Source organism: Sceloporus undulatus, chromosome 6 (assembly GCF_019175285.1).
Source record: "Sceloporus undulatus isolate JIND9_A2432 ecotype Alabama chromosome 6, SceUnd_v1.1, whole genome shotgun sequence".
Classification (NCBI taxonomy): Eukaryota; Metazoa; Chordata; class Lepidosauria; order Squamata; family Phrynosomatidae; genus Sceloporus; species Sceloporus undulatus.
In genome coordinates, this window is record NC_056527.1 from 162859625 (window position 1) to 162882564 (window position 22940).

The window sequence follows — 22940 nt, forward strand, 5'->3', positions numbered from 1 at the left end:
ATCTATCTAATCTTCCTGCATAATAGACATTTTTGAAGTACTCTATTAAACACCCCTTTAGAGAAGTTTCTTCCAGATCCCAAATGGATGAAATGAATCACTTAAAATACATCTTTCCGAGAGTAATGACTAACAAAACAGAACCGAGACGTGAAATATTTCTGTTTTGTTAGTCACTCTGAGAAATATATCTGGTTCCTTGGAACGGAAAGATAAGGATCACCTGGTTAAGGTGATTCTTCTTCTCCCGAATGAATTCTTCTTTCCTGACAATAGAAGGCATGGCAAGACATGAACAGTGTCTCCCCACCTTAGTCCATGGGAAACACAACACAACACAGAGCAAATGTAAGCTTATAATTCTCCCCTTCAGTGCTGGTATTGCATGAAAAATAACAGACAATTCATCTCTGGGTTTGTTTGGTTTTGGAGAAGTTGTGATTGGTTCTGTTTTTAAAGCGTCTATCCTTCCAGAGCTACAGCACCAATTGACAATGATGGTTTGGCGACAGAAGGTTGTTGGGGAGGGAAGGTGTGATGGCCAACAGTGTTGCAACCTGGATGTATAAAAGCCCATTGTGCTTGAATGGACCAAGTGTTCGAAGGAGTGGATGGTTTTGTTTAGATAGGGGGAGAGATTGCAAAGGAAACCTCAGCTTGTTTAGGTAGGAGAGAGGGAGTGTAAGAACAAGTGCTGTTTTATGCCTGGAGAGGATGTAAGGGTATCATTGTACGTTTGGTGAATGAGAAGGGGCTCGGGAAGTTTCCTGTAATGGGAGTCTTCCTAGCCCTGCAGGAGACTTTTTTATTTTCTGGTGGGGATTGGGAAGCATAGGATGGGATAGGAAAGAAGGATATTGCAGAAACTGTAGAAGAATATGGACACATTAGTCAATTGACAACAGAAGCACATAAAGGTTACATTGCTAGGTCACAAGCAGGTAATTCTTTTTTAAAACACAAAATTTTATTAAGTATAAAAACACAAAAAACACATACTTATATAACATACATATACAATCATACGTACCTGTAGCTATATCTACATACTTTATACCAACTATGCCATCACACTCTTTCTTTCTGGCTCCTTCTTGGCCTCATTCCCACTTACAGATAAATTAGTGTGCAATCTGAATTGATGGATTGATTCAGGATTGTATCGTGGTTTACACTACACTTGTCCCGACCACATTTTCTGTCATTTTCTGGTGTCAAAATAACCCACTTGTGGTTCCCATTCACGAATGAATCGATTGAAAATGATTTGGTTCCAGCTGGCTGAAGGGGAAATTTGAATCGAATCCAATCTGCTTGTGGTTCATCGATTTACCAAAAAAGAAGCAGAAAAAAAATCAGTGTCAAAAAGATGCAGGTTAAATGGGTCTGGAGCATGGCCTCCCCTCTCTGAATATATTCTTTGTTTCACCTTCTATCCTCCTTTTACATGTCTTTATCTTTCCCAGTCTCTTCCTCACACTTGCTCATACTCTCCTAACACTTACACAAACCTTCTTACATCTACACATACTTTCTCTCACTTCCTCATACCTTCCTACACCTGCATGTACCTTTTCCAACTTACTTCATCTTTCATTCATACTTCCCTCCTTGTCCATACAAGTCTGTTTCTCATCCTCTATATGACTTTCTTTTACAGTAACATAACTTTGTTTAAACCAGTCTACTTTCCTTTATAAGTCTTCTTTTCATAAATCATATTTTATAACTTATACCTACAGACTCTATTCCCACAAGGTTCATATATTTACAGTTTCATTCTTACTATAAACTTTCAGGTATTCATTCGTTTTATGAACTCAGTACTGACAAGCAGGTATTTCTAAACAGACGGTTGCCAGAAATGTAGAAGGAAGTCCTGTCTGCCTCCAGATTTTAATTTTATCAACACCTGATAGTCTAAGGCAAATAATTCCTCGACAGGGCTATTTCATTTTCCATTCAAATACATATATATATATATATATATATATATATATATTTAAAAAACATAGGTGCACGCGCCTGCACAAGATTTTGGAAACCTCTCCTAGAAATATCTATTCATCACCATAGTATTTGCTATCTCAAATTGGAGGGCACCTTTGCTTAGGAGAGAGTGGTTAGTGCCAATGGGCCAGTACATGATATCTCTTCTTACATTGTAGTAAATCTTTCAGACGCCAGGTAGAGAATTCTGGGAGTTTTTCTCCAAAATGTAACTCCTCCAAACTCTGCTTTCAAGACACCACTTCACCTTCCAACGGAAAGGATGAAGCAGGAATCTGCTGTCCCATCCCCTCCACAGCTGCTGTCTTAGTTCTCACTTTGCCTACTGTACAAATACAAATCCACCCAAGGATAAGGCTGCCCTGCTGCATCTCTGTGTGATTCATCATAATGACTTTTTCCATTTTCCATTGCATCTACATGGACAGGTTAACAGTTAGCTTTCTGTTGTACTGAAATGAGGCCGGAGGACATCTTTCATCCCAGAGATGGCTGCTTGTTGTCACTCTCTGATTCACTGCTCTGAATTAACTGTCATCGAATCACAGAAGAGACCTAAAAGATCATCTTTGCCAACTCCTGGTTTATTTAGGAAAGCTGCAGCTACCGCATCTTTATGACTTAAACACTTCCTTTTTTGATTTCTGTTAGGGTGAATGCCCTAAACAAAGACCTACATGATAACCCTCTGCTTCTGGGTAGATTGCACTGTTTCTGTTGCAGCAATCCTGTGTCCCATTTCCATGGGATTTCACACTTTGTGGAACTCAGTAGCACTTACCTTTGAGTAAACATGCCTAGACATTTGAGTAACTGCGGTCTGGCTATGCAGAAAAAGTTGGCAGGTGTGTTGTTTTGAAGAGCAAATGAGTCTTCACTTTTCTCCAGGCTGAAAATAAACCTTTTCTGTCACCAGAGCTTTGAGGACATTCTTCTGTCTTAACACCATTAATTCTGCTTTTAATGAAATGTGAAGTCTCTCCTCCATTGCATTTCAGTGTACTAATAGCAGAGATCTGCAATAGCATGGCGCTGCATGGAGTGATCAATTCAGGGTTCCATTCAGTTCTACCCTGTTGGCTTGGATAGTGTGCTGGCTGGGGATGATGGGAGTTGTTGCCCAACACATCTGGAGGGCAGCAGGAGTAGGGAAGTCTGATCACTGATCTTTATATCTTTCTGAGATGGGCATGGGTGAGAGAGTAGTCTTGGAAGCAAGTGAAAATATGAAGAGAAGTGCCTGCATTTCTGGAATGCCTGGCAAGGATCGGAAATGGCTGGTTGATTTTCATTGGAAGAAGGAAAGGAAAAAGGCTCAGGTCTTGGACCCACTCCCGCTTCTTTTACACACGCAAGGGCAGTGTCAGCTTAAAAAAGGAGGTTGTAAACTATGTCTAACCAAAGAGGCCAACAAGTCAAATTCCTGAATGAAATTGCTTGCAGGAAACTTGATGGACACAAAGTGCCCTCTGGCGGTTGGTCAGGAGTTTGATACGACTTTTAAGTTTCAGTCTAATCCTAAATACTATGATGTCTGATGCTAGAATCTAAGCAGCATCAAGTCTGGTTAGTACTTGGATGGTAGAGCACCAAGAAAGACTTGATGCTGTAGGCCATATTTCAGGGGGAGGCGATGGTAAACCATATCAGAGTACTCCTTGGCTAAGAAACCCAATGGAATTCATGATGTTGCCATAAGTTGGTAACAGGTAACTTGAAGGCACATACATACACCAGTCATTCAGTTCAGTTTTATTTATGTTTACACAGATGTAATCTCATTGAGTTCAGTAGGAGCCACTCCTTACCAAATGCACTCAGGACTATGAGCTGAATAGCAATGCATTTAAAATTAAAACCACATATTCCATAATTGTAGAAAAGGAGGCATTGCTTCCTGCTACTTCAGGCAATTGCATAATCCATAGAGCGGGGATCCAGCCAAAGTGAAACACTTTTGAGTTCCATTAATTGAAGATCAGCGGAAGAATGAAGCATGTTCTGATTTCTCCTTATTTGAAATCAGTGGGACTTGACAGATTTTCTCTTGGACTTGTGCATATGTTTGTATGTTTTTTCAGTTATTTTTGTTTTAATAATAATACCCGGCTCTTTCTTAACAGTAAGAGTTGTTCAGAAGTAGAATGTAGAGTACCTTGAAAAGCTGTGGACTATTCTTCATTGGAAGCTTTTAGACAGAGGATAGATGGACATCTCTCATGGTGGGTTTATAAGTGGATTCCTGCACTGGCAGGGGATCGGAGTAGCTATCTCTGGGGGACCCTCCCGACTCCTTGAGTCTATGATATATTTTTAAATCAGATGGGCATTGCTGCCCCAAGACCCCCCAGAGGAAATGTATCACCCCATAGGAGAGCAAACCAGGACACCAATCTGTAAATATGTGCATTTGCACACAATTGGCTGCTATCCTGTCCAGAACCCATAAATTTACAAGATCATGTTTATGGTTGTTTGTGGCCAAACATGACTCCAAAAGCCTACCTCATAAGCCATGAACATTTCCAAGGTACTGCAAATGGAAATGAATCAAGTTCTTTCCCAGTTGCAGATTGTATTGAGGTAAGCAGCTGCATCAGGATACTGAGGGGTCTCACTAGCTGCCCATCTCAATGGGAGAATGGGAGACTTCTGCAGCCATTATTTCCAAGCATTTCAGTCTTTGAAACCCTTCAGTGGGGGGGCTGCCTGGTTTAAGAGGTAAGTTTCTGGAAGTGGACCTGGCAGAAGTACTGTAGCTCTGAAGCAAGATCATGGCCAATGGTTTGTAAGTGTAGGTGGAAATAGATCACTAATTGCTTTCATTTCAATGGAAATGCATTACTTCTCTCTAAAGTGGGAAAGAGTGGAACCAGATGACATGTAGGCCTATTTAATCTGCTGTCCAGGTGCTGACTTGAACCGGCAACTTTCAGACCCATATTCCCCCTTCTTAGGGTTCATAGACCCCTAATGTGGCTTTACAGTCCTTAACTTTTAAATGTTTTTATCCATTCTGCCTTGACATGGGAGAGCCCCAGTGGGTTCTGATGGCATTTAGAAATGCCTTTTTTTTTTTTTTGCCTTAAATAAAGAGCTAATCCAATTCTCCCTCTTTTGACTGACAGGCACTCATTTTGTCTTATTCTGGAATCTCCTCCAAGTGATGCTCATCCCTTTGGTTGTGATGCTGCTGCAGACAGGCAGCAGCCACTGTGGCCTCCCTTTCTACAATGGCTTCTATTATGATCGAGTCATGAATGACAAAGGTGATGGCAATGGCAATGGCAATGGAGAAGGTAAGTTATGGGCAGGTGTTCTGTTCTAGAATCATAGAAACATAGAGTTGGAAGAGACCTCATGGGCCATCCAAATCCAACCCTCTGCCTTGTAGGGATACACAATCAAAGCACTTTCGACAGATGGCCATCCAGCCTATGTTTAAAGACCTCCAAAGGAGGAGATTCTATCACCCTCCAAGGCAGCGTGTTCAACTGTCAAAAGCTCTTACTCTCAGGAATTCTACCTAAAGTTCAGGTGTCAACACAGGGATGTTGAACATTTGGCTCTCTAGATGCTGATGAGCTTAGAGGAGTTGCACTAGATGGCTCTTCTGGTCTCTTCCAACTCTATGAGTCTATGAAAAAGCAACCTCATCCAAAAGAGGCCAGCTGCCATTTCTTGATAGAGGCCAACTGCTTACAGACATGTTGCTGTCTTCATTTGCCTCTCTGAAACTTCAGCACACCATTCTTGCCCATGTTCATGCCTATCTTTACAGCAATAGGGACTAGAAAAATGGCTTTTAATTTTAACAGTGGAAGCATAGAGATTCTTGGAAAGCTCAGTTCTGCATCCAGTGGAACATGAAAGTATTAAGATGCTTTTTGTTTTTAAAAAGTTTCTTCTCAATTTGCTCTAGTGTAGTTTTAAATTGGAAGGGGCTGAGAGACGATCTCATTGTTTGTCTCCTCCTAATCCAGAATATCTCTATAGGAGATGCTTGCATTTCCCCCCTGCCTCTTTGCCCATGGTCATTTCTACCTTCTCCACCTCTCAGTTCACTTAAACGGTGTGAGGCTGCTGGTTGAGACTTCGCAGGATTCTGTCTTCTCCCTCCGCGGTGCCAACGTCACGCTGCCCTGCCACTACTACTACTCACCCAAACTGGATGCCCCACGCATGATCCGCATCAAGTGGTCCAAACTGAGGGAGGATAACACCAAAGATGCTGATGTGCTGGTTGCTTCTGGGTTTAAACATCGCAGCTTCGGTGACTTCCGAGGACGGACGCGTCTGCAGCGGTCAGCTCCCCATGAAGTGTCCCTCGTGATCAATGACCTGCGCTTGCGTGATGCGGGCAAGTACCGCTGTGAGGTCATTGATGGGCTGGAAGATGAGAGTGGGACTGTGGAACTAGAGTTGCAAGGTGCGTGGCATGATGCTGAGGCAAGGGCTCCCTTGTTCACTATTAAGCAGTATGGAAATGGAAATGCTAAATGCTACGAAGACTGTAACAATGAGTGACTTTAGGTCAAAATGTATCACTACACATTTCTGTCTAAATTACAGAGGTGCATGCCAAAAAGTTACTTTAGTTTTCTGATTGACGGAGATGAAAAGCTTGTAGGGTCAACTGGAACCATCCAGAGTTTATATTTCTATTTGGCCACAAGATGGCAACAATAGTCTTTGCCATTTTAAAGGTTTAATGTCTGCTTTCTGTTGGGAATCAAAGTTAAAAGATTCACACACCTGCTGCACAACCAAATGTTTGCTTTTAAACCCACTCACCAGATGTCTTTTATTTTTTTAGGGGTGGTCTTCCCTTACCAGCCTCACCACGGACGCTACATGCTCAACTTCCATGAGGCTAAGAAGGCCTGTGAGGACCAGGATGCAGTAATCGCCTCTTTTGAGCAGCTCTTTAAATCCTGGATGGAGGGCCTTGACTGGTGCAATGCAGGTTGGCTGGTGGATGGGACAGTCCAGTACCCCATCACTCTGCCACGGGAACCTTGTGGTGGGAAGAACTTGGCCCCGGGCATCCGGAACTATGGAGAACGTCACAAGAACCTCCATTACTTTGATGCCTTCTGTTTTTCATCTGCTCTGAAAGGTGAGCTAAGCTCTGACCAGTGGTCAGAGATTATATCCTTGTAAGTGATCACTTTTTGTAACTAGGTTACTTGAAGGAAGAAATGGGGGATGCTGGATTGACCATTGTAATGTAGTGCTTTTGGGGACGGTTTGGAAATTGTACTTAATTCAGAATATAGCTACTAGGACAGCATTCCAAAAGTAAGTGCCCTCCAGATCTTTGGGACTATAATTCCCATTGGCCACTGCCAACATGACCAGTGGTCAGAGACTCTAGGAGTCCTACAGATGGGATGCTAAGGGCCACAGTGGCCTCCTAGGAGACATTGGAAAGCCACACATCTTACTCACACAGACACACACTTCTTAAAAACTCAAATCCCCTGTAAGGGTTGTGAAGGCATTTTCCCTATGTTTTAAGCCCCTCCTGGACTATTTTAGGCCCAGGAGAAGATTTTTTTATTTTAACGAAAAGAAGTCTCTGGAAGCCTCTCCTAGGCTAAAATAGCCCAAAGGAGGCCAAAAACATGGCAAAAATGTTGCCATACCAGCAGACATTTTGGGGCATGCAGGTGGATTTTTTTTTTCAATCCTCTGATGGGTCCGGAGAGCCAGAAAAACAGCCCTAAAGGGCTGCACTTTACTCATCCCTGGTCTGAAACATCTGGAGAGTGCCAGGCTGGTGAAGGTGGCAATAGTTGCCCAGCTAGAACCAGTCTATGAGAACAGGCTTCATAGGAGCATTGGAGTCTGCCTTATGGAGACATGTTGATTTGAAACATATTTAGACAGTTAATGAAAGTGAATGCACGTTTTTTGATTTGCCTTCACTAAACGACTTTCTTTTTCTATCTTTGAACTGTTTACAAATAAAATGTGTTATGTTTGAAAAAAAGCACCCAGACAAGCATCAGGGGAAATGGCATTAAAATGTGCGTATTAAGACAAATCGATACACATGTGTACATTAGGATAGTGACACCTTTGCTTTCTGATGGCTCAGTGTACACAAACTTTGTTCCATGCACAAAATTATTATATAAAACTACTTTTAAGCTAGGTGTGTAAGGTGTATGTGAAACATAAAGGAATTTCATGTTAAGACTTGGGCCCCATCTCCAAGATATTGCCATATGTATATACAGATATTCCAAAATCTGGGGGGAAAACAACAACCCTGTAACCCTTCTGGTCCCAATCATTTTGAATAAGTAATACTCAACCTGTATTTTCATCTTGGACAGGTGTCTTTGTCAACCTTATGAGGAGCTTCTTAGGATTAACTCTTGGACCTTTTCCTTGGCAAGCATATGCTTTGAAACTGAGCTAGAGTGACCTGCTGACTGCACTCAGCACTGGTATAAAAATATGGAGGATATTTTGACATTCATTAATTGCTAGATAACATGTTTTTCTGCCCTCTCAACAGGGATTGTTTATTATCTGGCTCACCCTCGGAAGCTTACCTTGGAAGAGGCCAAGCAAGCATGCCAGGATGATAAAGCAGAGATTGCCAAGGTGGGCCAGCTCTATTCAGCATGGAAGTTCCTGGGCTTGGACCAATGTGATGCTGGCTGGCTGGCAGATGGTAGCGTGCGCTACCCCATCACCTCTCCCCGGCCCAACTGTGGCCCACCAGAACCCGGTGTCAGAAGCTTCGGCTATCCTAAAGTAGGGAAATTTGGAGTCTTTTGTTACAAGAGGAGCTAAAGGAAGGCAAGAAGTAGGCTGTGACAGCTCCCTACATGCGTGGACGATATTGTTGTCACCTGCTCCCACCTAGAGTTTATTTAAAGAGCCAGTTTGTGGGGGCTTTCTTTTAATTATATGTCTTTTTAATTGTTTTTCTTTGTTTGTTTTTATATTTTTGTAATGAGAGGGAAAAATACTGTACAACTTTGCATTGACAGGCCTGGAGTTGTTTTGGTGCAGATTCAAAGATTTTCCACTCACTGCCCACCTAATGCAGCGGCAGGGGAAAGCTGTGTTTAATGGGGATTTTGGGTCTAATTATTGTGCTTTCTGGAATGGAATCGGGTCATGCTCATCATCTGCAGAAGGGAAAAATCATTTTCTGTATAGCTAGTTGCCACGTCTCACTCAATGAATTACAGACTCCGGTGTGACATTTCCCAGTTCCTACCAGCATAAATTTCATTACTCCACCAATAAGCCAATGTTTACAAGCTCTGAAAACTGAGCCAGATAGTTTGAAGGCTCAGGGCTCTACTGTACTAGCTTGCTGCAATAGTAGGTATCTCTTAGCTTGTGTAAAATTATCGCCGCTAAGACTTGTTTTGCTTCTTAGTTTGTTGATAAGAATCCCAGGGCAAAGAAATATAGGCTGTTTGACCAAGGCCAATCCAGGATGTTTTACTGCCTGAAGAAAAAGCGTAAGATTGCATCTCACCTCATATTCTTAGTCTGATTTACAGTAGTTGACTGGAAAACATTGGCAGTGGGACTGTGTTCTTCACAACTTAGGGCATCGGGGTAGTTTAGGGGGTGTAGAACAGGCAAAGTAGGCTCAGGAGATGTGGATTGGGGCTGTCACTTAGCACCTGCCTCTTGTGGCAGGTGCCTTAGTCTCATAAAATCATAAAGCTGGAAGAGATCCCAAGGGCCATCCAGTTTCACCCCCTGCCATGCAGAAATATACAATCCAAGCACTCGCGATGGATGACCATCCAGCCTTCCACTTCTTTTTCAGTTACAAGAACTGCAAACACTCTTCCGTGTTGTGAAAATTAATGATATATCATCTGGTTACCATTTCACAGTCGAAAATCCTGGGATTGTTGCACAGAACAAGAGCCCTTGTTATATGTAACTGAAGACTCTGTTTTGTCTTTTGTATTCATGTTCCAGACTTATCTTGCACTGACTTCAAGGCCAAAAGTACAGAGCTGGTCCAAGGCACTTAACTGCCTAAGGTAACAAGATGGATCCCCTTTTTGATCCATGTACAAAAGCCAATTGGCCTGGCAAGTCAATCTTTCTTCAGTTTTGGTGATGAGACATGGCATCTGAAGGTAGCAGATAAGGCTAGGGCTGTATAGCACATAGCATCTGTTGCCAAAGATGATGGACTCCCTTAGCCTAATGGTAAACCCAGACCAGCAAAATGAGGAAGGTTGTTGCTGAAAACTATGCCAACGAATCATGATCATCCCAAAACAGATTACTCTATTGATAGTATGGCTGTAGCAGTGTAAGAAACAGGCGGACACATGAAGTCTGAATGCAGTTCTTAATATATCACCTTGGACTCATAATAAGCTATTGTTTGTGTTCAGCATGAAAATTCACCAGACATAGGCTGCAATCCTATTAGAGGCATACGTATGTAGGCCAACTTTATGCCTATGTATGTTCCTTTTTGGTCTGTATGGAGGCTGGTATTCCTGTCTTCCTTCTGCACTGACTAAAGCCCCCACCCCAAAACTTACCATAGAGTCACCACACCCCCGTGGGATATTCTGGTGAGAACTCTGGTAGACAGGACAAATGTCTGGTTCTGTCCCAATATCCAGATGAGAAGTCAGAGGACCTGAATAGACCTCAGTGAAGAGTACAGTCATTTCAAGTCTGGATATAGGGACATAGCCAGATGCATCTCTGATCCTCCATCACTCTCACCAAGCATAGAATTGTTGGCAGGGAAAGCTACAACAACTCTACAAGAGATCCAGGTGGAACTACTACACTATGCTGGACCATACAGGATTGTGGCTATTGTCAAAAGACAAATAAGGTTCTTGTTGCCATAATACAGTCTAGCAATTTTCTTTAAAAATGGAAAACCACAGGTTCCGGGGAACTTTTTGCATCTTACTTCATTCTATATGCCTTTCCATTTTTTCACCCTGTTCTATCCAGAATAAGCAAAGTTCTTGTTTGGATGCCTTCCTTGTGTGGTGCAGCCACACCACTATTTTGGGAAACATCTCCGTTTCCCATAATTTTGTATTCATCCCTGAATGTACCCCAGCTCTTGTTTTCTTTCTGTCAAAGGCAGAGGTCTGCTTGGATGCTTGGAAATAAAACTTTGAAAGAAACCAGCCACGAAATCACACTCTTCTATTCCCCTGAGTCAGAGAAGCTGTTTCACCAACCTGAAACATTTCATTGGGCGTTGCAAGTTGTCGGAACAAGACGTCCCATTTTTTGTTGCTCTGGAAAGATTTAAAAACAGAAATGGCATTGAAATGTGTGTTGGAGAGAGGGGAACAACAGTTAATGATGGGTATCTTGGAGCAGAACAAAAAAGAAGTGTTGAAACATGAAAGGTGTCAAGGTGCTGAAGGGTGGAGAAAGGGAAGGAAAGGGCTGGAGGGTTCGAGAGAGGCTGCAAGTCTGTTGGAAGCAGGAACAACATTCATGGAGATGTCAGCGATTAATCAAAGGTCTGTGCTTATTGTTTACATTTGCAGAACATATCAAGGACGGCCTTCCTTAAATATTAAAATAATCTTCCCTTCATATATACAGCAGTATGTAATGAATAAAAGTGTGCAGATGTTACATGCCTGCCCCCCAACATGTCATAGAAACTGGGGATATGTGGCCAAGCAGCACCAGCGTGTGTAAAGATGGCAAAAGTTATTAAGGAGAAAGAACACATAAGTTGAAGAGGTTGCAGCATTTTGCTTTTGCCTGAGGTTACTGGAAAGGGTGAGATTCTATCCCCTCTGAGTTGAGAGCAAACTATTTTGCACTTTGAGCTCAGTTTGCAACAACTGAAATAAGCTGAGGACAAAGGGGGAGGAAGGGGAAAGCAACTTTTTTTTAGTTCCAGTATAAGGCCTCTTTCTATTGTCCAAAAGAAAAAGTCTCATTATGAAGACAAGGGGTAGGAATTGTGCAACCCACCACATATAGTTGGGTTTCCTTGCTAGTGGCAAAGATGGCTAGATCTGCTGAGGCTTGTAGTCCCACAACATCTGGAGGACCACAATTCCCATCCCATATCATTCACACCATACATGATGCCCCATCTTCTCCTTTCTGCCCTGAATTCTCTCACTTCCCTTTCGATGAAACATGTTTGTTCTTTCTTGGCATTAATGAACATATGCATACTGCACTCAGGGTGGCACATCCAGACATACACACACACACAGAGCATGCAACCGTCACCCCACAAAAGATAAAATACAACAAGTTTTATTTTACAAAGTTTCACAACAGTGCTGACAACAACAGGCACGGCTGTTTTCATTTGAGTTCTTGCATTTAATGCACAAGAGTTACAAAAAGAAAAAAGAAGAAAAATAGAAGGAAGGAAAGAAAAAAAAGGAGTACTGTGTCGGGATTCTTTCTTTTTCTTGTTTTGTTTTACAGAAAAGTCAGATCAATTCTTCCTTGCTTGCCACCTCCCCCACCTCCAGCCAGTTCCCTTTCCCCATAGGTTACAGAACACATGTCAAAAGACAGGCTCCTTCCAGCATCCCAGAGATGTTGGCGAGTCCATTTAAATTACTGTAAAAATGACTATTTTTTTTCCTCTCTGTTTTCAATAATTATCATTATATTTTAACAAAAATATAAATAGGTGCAGGGAACCCAGGTGTCCTGCACGGTCCCCCTTGAGAGAGCAAGAGAAAGAGAGAGCAAGTGCCATCTTGGGATGGGAGCTGTGTCTTCATGTGTCCAGTGGGTTGGGGCTAGGAAACAGCTGTCAAGGGAAACATAGGCTTACATCTGACTGACATCTTTAAGATGCATGCAGGAAAGTGAGGAGAAACCATTTCTGACAAAGCATATCCCCAGTGCTGGGAAACGGGAGAGAAAAATTGCTAAAGAAACAAGCTGACTGCACTGGCATTCAAGCACTGTTTCTGAGTCAATATTTCAGTGACAAGAAATCAAGATGGGGAACATCCCCTTTATGTTTGGTGCTAATCTTGGTTGCAATCCTAAATACATCTACTTGGAAGGAAGCCTCATGACGTTCAGTGAGACTTATTCCTTGTAAGGAGAGACAAGAATTGTTGTGCAAAGGGATCTTGTAGGACCTTGCAGGCTAACTTGAGTGTCCGAGGAAGCAGACCAAGTCTACGGAAGCTTGGCCTACAACTTCTTTGGCTCAGTCTCAAAGGTGCTTCAAGATCCCCTTTGCATGCCGATATTCCAGACTAACACAGCTATGCCCAAGATTGCTATGTTTGCTACTGTTTTTACAAAGCTATAGGAAGGTCACTTGAGTTGGACAAACTTTGGTGGTGGTGGTGGTGGGTCCCTCAGAGCTTCACAAAAGACTGTTGTACGCTGCATAATCCACACCTTGTTTTGATAAGGAGAGTTGAGCCTTCTTGACTTTTCCAGTTAAAATGATGGGCAGCAAGTTCAGAACAAATAGAAACTAACCTATCTTACCTCATAGGGGTGTTATGAAGGGTTACCTCTTGGAAATAGGGCAGGGCATGTGATCAATATGTGTTGTTGTTGTGTGCCTTCAAGTCATTTCTGACTTATGGCAACCCCAAGACGAACCAATCATGGGGTTTTCCTGGCAAGTCTGTTCAGAGGGATTTGCCATTGCATTACATGAAATAAATACTTCTAATTTATGGATATGGTATCACTGAAAATAAACTTGGCTAAAAGGATCAATGGTGGGTCTTATTCTCTTAAAAAACAATCAGACAACTTTATAGATTTAAAGGATTATCTATGACTATTTAAGAACATCTGTTATTTGAAACTAGAATGCTAATACTGATAACTGAAGACCAAAATGGCATCTTACAACAAGGGGTCCTGGCATACAACACTAATATATATCAATATGATTCCAATTTACAATTGTATCATATTGTGGAGTCATTATTCCTTTTGTGATATGACTGTGAAACCTTGATAGTTATAGAGGGTGTGTGTGTGTCTTATTTTAGATGTGTTTTGTACCACACAGTGGTATTATTAGCACATATTTTGTCATTATTAGCACATATAATGCCACAGTCAAGTGGGATGATAAGCATTGTTTTTGGAAAAAATGAAAGTAACTAAAAGGGAATTTTGGTAACTTTTTAATAACTAGAGATAAGTTACTTTAGACATATTTTGCTGGAATACAGTTGGAGTCTTATGTAATATGAGGGTATTAGAATTGCACAATGTCCATATCCAGTAGAGGACTGCTGTTAGGTTACTATGATCTGCATTGCACAACATTTCAAGTTGTGCACTGATGCAGAATGTGCACCAAGGAGCATTGGTGTGCATTGGATGCTCTTGCTGGTGCTCATCCTCACAATTCAGTAAAGGGATTTCTTAACACTTCTGCTGCATAGCTAGGTATATATAAATTTCCACAATGTAGCAAGTCATATAGCATTCTGGCCAATTATACTATCTACCTGGGAGATTATTTAAACTATAATTGCTTTTTAAAAAGTAACTTTCCAAGTACTCTACTGTGATTGTTATCACTTGGCAAAGATATCTCCATTTATCTGGATTCAAGGTTCTTTGGCTTGCTCTCCCTATCAGAGCAATTCCTTGGGAAGCTGATATACCTGCTCTTAGGGCTTGTCTACATGGATGAAAAATGTAGTACTCACCCTGAAGCTGGTTCTGGTAGTCTTGATGACATAAGGCTACTTCCAGGGAGGATCCATGTTTTTCTGCCGTCTGAACTAAGCAACATCAGGGGGAAATCCCAGTGTTTCCTAGAAGCCCTGGAGTAACCTTGGGTTTTGTTTTTGTTTATTGGCATGTGGGCAGCTGGATCAGGCCCAGTTCAGTCCAATCCAGTTGTCCACATGCCAAGAGCCACACAATCCCCCATCCCCACGCTGAGCAGTATAGGGAAATAGAATGGCCTGTTTTTGGAGTGGACACCATCGCTTCTTCGCAGGTAGGAGCTCTGCTGTGGCCAGAAATGGTTACCTGGACTCCTTGTTGATCACATATCTGGGCAACCATTTCTGACCTCAGCAGACGTGGCAATGCACAGAGCAGGTTTTCCATGGAGCTCCTGCCCATGAGGAAGCAGCAGCAAAGGCTCAAAAAACAGGTCAGCAGGACCAATGCGGTGTTGATCCAGCTGGCCCATGTGCACAATAACTCAGTGTCTCACCAGATTTATCCCAGTGTGTGTGGCCACCACTGTGGTTGATCTGGGGCCAGTCCAGCACATAATGCTTCAGACCGTCCCCAGATTAAGTGGATGGTGCAGACACACCCTGAGTGCTTCATTCCATGTCATCTGTCAATTTCTCTCCCATTTCTCCATGCCCAAAAGACCTCCACCTCACAGATGGTGGAGATGGTGGTAGAAGAGAAGTGATGTCAGAGTCAGCTGTGGAAACTGACCAAGGAGCTGAAAGAGCCAGAAAAAAGATGCACCAATGTGCTTGTTACTTTCAGCCTCCACGCATTATTTTATATTTTTGCATTTATTGAAAGGGGTTAAATGAATCCAAATGACCAATGACCTTTTGCACCACTTCAGGGGGAGAGTGGAAATACTCCTTTCATCTGCCTTCCCATCAAAACATCTCAACCAGTTTCTGCTACCCTCTTAGGAAAAGGCTTCCTCTGTAACATATACTAGACCTCCCAGTGCCCCACTCTAGAACTCTTCAATGTGTGTTGTTGCACTGGAAAAAGGGAGAGAGGGGAACCAATCTATTGAAAGTGAAAAGAGTCATGTCCACCCTGTAAATTAAATAATTACATTGTCTACGAATAAGTTCAGGACACTCACACACACACACACACACACACACACACACACACACAAATAACAATCTTTTATTATTTAACTTAACCCTCACCCTGTGATCCTCCCCATCCCCATCCCTCCCAAGGCACAAAGATATTCGGATCCAGTTAGTAGCAGATAAAATAAAAGGCTGGAATCACAATGGCTTTTACATTGCTGTCTTTCAAAAGGTTTCTTTTTCCTCCCTCTTTTGTGTTTTTGTTTTTTACATATAGACAAGGTGGAATTTTTTCTTTAATATATATTTTTTCTTACATAAAAACAAAAAAGCAACAAGCGTCTGTTAATATAACTGTTCCATAAAATTTCTCTCTCTCTCTCTCTCTCTCTCGTTCTCTCGTTCTCTGTCTTATCTCTTGCTCTCCTTCCTTTAATGGGTGGTTCTCTGTGCCATTCCTCCATTGGTCCTTGATCGAGTCCGTGGGCTTCGCTTGTGTAGTCTGCGCTTGTAGGTGGAGGCTGTGGGAGGGGAATGGGAAGAAAAGACACCTTGTTACCCAGGGCCTGGAGGTTACAGAGACGTTGCTTGTCCTGAGCTGGCTTGACTAAGGTTCTCTCTATCCCCCTCTCTCTGGAAAAACACTGCAGAGGCTATAGCATGTTGTTTCTGCAGCCGGCTGTGTTGAACATGGCCACGGCGCCAGCCTGCTTGCCACTCCACAATTGCGCTTTCTCTCACCTCTGACATTCTGGGACCTGATGAATCAGATGGCTTTCTTTTTCAGGGCACTTTGTAGCAGGCTCTGTCCTGTTTTCCACCTTCTATTCCCCCCCCCCCCCTTTCAACAAACACTAAAGGGAAAGAGAACGGAGATACAACGAGGGGGTACCAGGGACAATTTTGCCACTGTCTGGTGGGGGAGCAAATGTGCCATTTCTTGTGATGGCCGATTAGCGAAGACACTGCCATCATGGTGGCCCATGAAATCCAGTAGCAGCTTGCCTATGCCTGTCAAGAACTGCCTTTACCCCCCACAGTTCAGCAAACCAGCTTTCTGTATTTCAAACATCAAGAACTTTATTCCAGTAACTGTAGGTGTTAGTAGGAAGACATTTGCAGACAGAACTGCTATAATCCCCAAACAGAAACCCAATATTCGCAATACTCCATCCCAAAACTTGGCAGGGTTCACTATAATTCATCCATAAATCAATGCATATCCATGTACCATCTTTCTTGGTCTACTTACCTAGCCCCCGTTAAACAAGTTTTGTTTTCACTCTATAACTTTTATCCTATAAGAAACAGCATCCCCCACATATTTGTGCATTCTTGGGTCAAGTAATTATCTTTACTGTCAACCACTAGCAAAATTTTCTCCAACACTACATCTTCCATGATTCCCCATATCCACAATATGCATTTAAATAATAATAATAATAATAATAATAATAATAATAATAATAATAATACAATTTATTTTTATTCTGCCCATCTGTGCAAAGCAACTGGGGCAGCTTACAATAATTAAAATATACATTACATACATACCCTCCAATCCCTCCCCCTTAAAATACAATTAAATGGTTTACAGTATAAAACATAGCTTAAAAATAGCTTAAAATTTGGTATACATCTCTAAAATACTCCATATATTACTGTACTACAATAATAACCAGTTAATACAACTTATACAACTTATGACAGATTCAGGTAGATTCTGATAATGACTTTAGATCATCAAGAGAAGCTTTCTTCCAAGTACCTTATGTAAATACCATGTAAGAATAATAGAAAAATCCTTCTCACTGCTGGTGCCCCAACTATAACATACTCTTCCCATGGAGGAAAAACTGGCACCCACATTTTGGCACCCAGGGCAAGCTCTTTTTATTTGCTATTGCATTTTATCATTAGTCGGCTCTGGGTGGTATTCTGTTAGTGTCATACACAGGTGCAAGTCAGCCTTACACATGTGTATGTCTCCTTTTTGGTCAGTGTGGAAGCTGATATTCTCTTCCTATCCTACATATCTCAATTTCAGCCCCTGCCCCTGTCATTCCATGTCTGCTGAGAAAGGCAAGTTGTGCATCAGAGGAACATCTGACTGGGTCTCCATAGCTAGATGCAAAACGATTATGGGTTTGCATGTGTGGCACAGTCACTATTATAGGTGGGGTTTGGTACATGGACAGTTGTAGCCTAGTTCCACATAGGAACTACTACTCAAAGTGCAAATACTAACATTGACCCATGGATAAGTTGACTCAGTTTTTTGGGGTCAATTTTTTGACTAGAATTTCTAGACTTATACATGAGTTTATCCAGTACATAAATAAATAGTCAAGTAGGGAAGGGACAGGGTCATCCTTCTGCGAGATGTAGATATTTTGAATCTTTTGCCTCAGGCAGCAGAGTAGAAGCAGCAACAAATTTCATCTCCCTTGCTAGAGAGCGGTACCAAAGCCGGTACTTTTTATTGGCCAATTTTGGGTAGAATTACTTTTACTTTTGCTCCGTGAGTCCCTTCCTTATCCTTCAGTCTTCAAAAATCCAGAGAAGATTTACAGGAACTACTGAGTAGAGCATGTTAGCCAAGAAGAACTTGCCAACTGTTGGCACTGCTATTGAATGTAAGTCTTAAAGCTGAATTTCCAGCTGGCCCCTGCAATCCAGTCTTTCTTGGGAGAGAGTCAAACTCATAACCCTTGTAACACTGAAGTTTTAGCTAAGTACATTTCCATTTATAGAGAGGTTTAATCCAGCCGATATCAAAGGCCTAAATGCCCTAAAGGCATCGGATCCCATCTGAACTTGGAAGCTAAACAGGGTCAGCTCTGGTTGGTACTTGTATGAGAGCCCACCAATGAATACCAGGTGTTTTAGGCTATATTTCAGAGGAAAGAAATGGCAAAACCAGGGTGTGAACTTTAGAAATAATAAGAGAGACAATTACGTACGGTCTATGCAGGCTATCCGTGGCTCTTCCCAGTGCCCATTGGGTTGACACCGAATGGTGGGCACGTGGCGCTGTATGTAGCCTGGATTGCACTGGTACCGCACCATGGAATTGATTTCATAGCGATCCTTCTTCTTGCCAAAGTGCCTGGCATTCTCAACCACTGGTGGATCTCTGCAGACAACTGGTGGGAAAAAGGAAACCCGTCAAACTGCTTTCAACTTACTCTGGCCTCAGAGGGAGAGAAGAGCAGCCAGGCACAGCTCCATCATACCTTGACCAAGTCTAGCTCATGCTATAAATTATTTTGCATAGTTAGTCTCAAAGGTGCTGCAAGTTCCCTTCGCATTTTCTTTTATGAAGTTCTTTACATTGAATTTATGGAGAAATTCAAAAATGTAGAGAAAAATGTGTGTCAAAATTGTGACTAAGTACTGATTGTGGGTATGAAACGGTCACAGTTAGGTAACGTTCTTACATTTATAATCACTCCTTAGTCACAATTGTGATACTATTGCCACAATTGTTGATTGACCTGCAACCTACTGTAATAGGAGTCAGCTGCATGAGAAGAAAGAGTGCCATTCTGCCGATGATCCCAACACAGCTGAATTATATTTGCACCAGGCGGAGGGGTTGAGCCAGGAGAAGTTACTTAGTCAAGTACTTAGTTAAGTATAAGGTGATACAGGATTCCAAGAGTACTTAGTTAAGTATCAATTGATATAGGATTGCAGCAGAAATTTAAAAGTTGCTTTTGACATACTCAGTGCTTACTGAATTTGGGAGTAAATTCTCAGCAAAGCTATCCTTGGCCTAATGCTTGGTTTCACATGGGAAAGAGCATCCCATTATTGCTGCTTTTGTTTTGTCTGTGGTCCTTGACAGCTTTTGACGCCAATGTTGCTAAGAGTCTCTTGTTCTCTGGTCCATCATCCAGGCTCAGTGGCTGTAGAGGGTCATTTCTTTTGTTCAATGTGGCAGCCAGGATGGGAGCTATAAACAATCAGTTAACTAAGATGGTTCCTTTCCACTTTCAGAGTCAAATAAGCTACCTTTAGAGTTGCAATGTTACTAAAAATTAAGAGCAGGATGAGTTGGGGGAAACTGGTCAGTTTCGCTTCGCTTCCATTTTCAGAGTTTTTGAAAAACTCATATTCTGCCACCCCCAATTTGGAATATGAAAAAAAGGTGATTATAAAACAAATACTATCTCCCCCTGATCTGCCCTTGCTAAATTAGTACCCTTATTCTCAGCATGGAGAAGGCCATACTGTACTGCCCACCATAAAGGTATTAAAGGAAAAGAGCCTCTCAGTACTAACATGGGTGGTCTTCTGTTGGAATACTTCAGTTGTTGCAAACTGAGTTCAAAATGCAAAATCAATTTTCAGTCGATTAACTCAGTGGGAAGAGAAGAGAGGTGAGAGCGGAGTATTCTCCTTCTCAGTAAACTCAGACAACAGCAAATTGTTGCAACTTTTACCACTTTGTCTGTTTATCCTCATTAATAGCCTTTGCCATCTTGACCACACTACAATGTTGCTTGGTCATTCATAAATCTTCATCTAAGAAAAGTTAAAATGTACAGTAATTTAAGCCCATTAGATCTATATCCTGCAAGAAAAATCCCATCATTGAAATTTCCTTTCTCACACTAGCATGGCTTGAGACACACAGTTTGTAAACAGCTACTGCACAGACCTCTTCTTATCCCATAGCCCTGTTGGTGAATGAGCCCAGTCTCACCTGTTCCTTTTTTGCATGTGAATGGAAGGTGATAGTTGCAGGGGACATCATTCCACTCGCCCTTCTCATGCCAAATCATTACGACACAATCTTCCCCTTTGGCAAAGAAGTTATCAGGCTGGTTGGGCCGCCAGTTTTCATATTGCTGGGAGAGAAGAGAAAGATGCCTGTTTTTAAAGACAGACTAGCCCAGAATAAGGGAGTGCGTTTATATCTTGGTGCCCCAAATCATAATTGTCTTCTACGTGCTGTTCCTTCCCTTTCCCTTCCTTCTGCATTTGGTATTTCTTTCATTATCAAAGCTACTTGATTCAGCATTCATCCACCTAAGAGCCAAGCTGGGCTATCGGAAGAGTCCCACAGCTGTTGCTGAAATGTATCATTTCAGACTGCACTTGGGGAAATCACATGTTTTTATCATTCTCCATACTTTTTAAAACTCCCTGCATGCAAACAACTAGAAATGGCAAACCAGAATCTTTCTCATTTGGTGTAGTCTAAAGTAGTACAGACCAAGAAGACCATCTAAAACTATCTTGACTTGGTATTCCAAGGAGTATCAGATGGCTTGATCTAGGCACCATTTTAATTTTACCACAGTGCCTCTGGTGTAGCATCTTGTAATCTTGCCCAGCAAGGAGAAAACATGGGAATTTATTTCTCCTTGCATGCAAGACAACTTTACTGCAAACAGTGTCCCTTCAGAATACAACTCACAAGGGAGTGACCATCAGACCAGCGGAAATCATCTTCAACAGCCCTGTCGCTAAGGCCAATCCACTGGTAGTCCTGTGCATTGCCTAAAAAAGAGAGTGAGAAAGCAAAGGGATTATAATGAAAGGTGGCCTATTGCACTAATAGGAAAAAAAAGAAAGACATTTGCTAGGACAAAAGTTTTATTACCTAAGGCTAAATCGTATACAACAGCTTTCCTCACCCTGCTGGCCTTCAGATGCATTGGGCTAGTACTACACCTCCTGTCAGCCATATTGGGTATTGGGATTTGCAACTTTTGTGGTCAAAGGTTGAAATAATAAGGTGTGTGTGTGTGTAAGAGATGGAGAGAGAAAAGGTTTCCCCAAAATCCAAGATACTTTATATAAAAATAGGCTCTACAGTTTAAAGGGTGTCCTGTACCATATTTTTTTAATGAAAGGGATTATAAATTAAGAGTACAGTCTTATAGATGTTTAAACTCAACTGAGTTCAGTGGAACCAGCTTCCAAGTAAGCATGCTGAAGATTCAGAAAAATGAATCTGAAATGAAGTTGCAGAGAGAGGAGTTGTTTTCCAACACCATTTCTCACCAATTACACCAATTTCACAGACATATCAGCTGGCCTCCTGTTAGTGAATTGCAATGGCATCAGCTGGGCTTATGCCATCACAGCTCACTTTACTTGGTCTTTGCATAAAGGACAGAATTCTGTCCTGACCAAGAAAAGGACTTCTCCTCCTGTCCCAACCCTTCTTGTAAGAATCATAGTTCTCCTTCACTCATGGCCATTTGCATAATGTTGGAAATTGGCGAGATACATAAGGATGTCTTCAGCTATTTTCCTATAGCTGGATGCACTGCAAGAATGTTACCTGCAGAGACCTCCTGTGGACCCTTGGCAGCCTGTCAGATGACTGACGCAGCATGTTCAACTAAAGGACAATAACTGGATATGGCTGTGCATGCATATGTACGAAAAGGGTTTATGCTGTTTACAAGGCCAGCTTTTGGGGACTAACATTGGGAGAAGTAGCTATGGAGACATAGCTATATAATACAGCTATCTCTGCCAGTGCAGGAATTCAAACATTATGGTTTTTTTTTTTTTTTGCCATTATGTCAATTTCATTTGGACATATATGATGTCTCCCTCCAGCTCTGTTACCAATATAGTCCCCCTAATAGGGCTATTTACAGTAGCTGGAGAGAGGCTTTCATTGGGAAAATGGCTTTGGGAGAAAAGCTCTTCCCCACTCCTCCATCTGTATCCTTAACAAACACTATCCTCTTCTAACTTGCTACTACAGGTTGGTTCTCCCTTATCCAAAATGCTTGGGACCAGAGACATTTTGGATTTTGGAATACTTGTGTTTGCATATATGTATATAATGAGATCTCTTGGATATGGGACCCAAGTCTAAACACAAAATATATTTATGTTTCATATATACCTTATACACATATCCTGAAGGTAATTTTATGCAACATTTTAAAAAATAATTTTGTGCATGAAGCAAAGTTTGTGTACATTGAACCATCAGGAAACAAAGGTGTCACTGTCTCAGCCACCCATAAAAAAAAGTTTTGGTTTTTAGAATATTTTGGATTTCGGAAGTTTGGATAAGGTGGACTCAGCCTGTTTCCATGGCCAACAGGGATCCAAACCCTTTTCTCCAGGGTCATAGTCCAGCACTCAAAATCACTGCATCACACTTATTAGGAAAATCAC

At 41.8% G+C, this 22940-nt stretch overlaps 2 protein-coding genes across 2 annotated transcripts in view; one reads left to right on the forward strand and one right to left on the reverse strand.

Moving 5' to 3' along the window:
• HAPLN3 (hyaluronan and proteoglycan link protein 3) overlaps positions 1 to 12258 on the forward strand; it is a 17197-nt gene extending 4939 nt beyond the window's left edge. Inside the window, exons 2-5 of the mRNA XM_042471114.1 lie at positions 5139 to 5309; positions 6071 to 6439; positions 6827 to 7129; positions 8540 to 12258. Coding sequence (XP_042327048.1) covers positions 5177 to 5309; positions 6071 to 6439; positions 6827 to 7129; positions 8540 to 8820 — 1086 coding nt within the window. The 5' untranslated portion in view covers positions 5139 to 5176 and the 3' untranslated portion in view covers positions 8821 to 12258. The remainder of the gene's footprint in view (positions 1 to 5138; positions 5310 to 6070; positions 6440 to 6826; positions 7130 to 8539) is intronic.
• Positions 12259 to 15936: 3678 nt separating this feature from the next.
• The window catches only part of ACAN (aggrecan), a 58497-nt gene continuing 51493 nt past the window's right edge, over positions 15937 to 22940 (reverse strand). The window contains 4 exon segments of the mRNA XM_042474852.1: positions 15937 to 16303; positions 18746 to 18928; positions 20494 to 20638; positions 21211 to 21293. Coding sequence (XP_042330786.1) covers positions 16215 to 16303; positions 18746 to 18928; positions 20494 to 20638; positions 21211 to 21293 — 500 coding nt within the window. The 3' untranslated portion in view covers positions 15937 to 16214.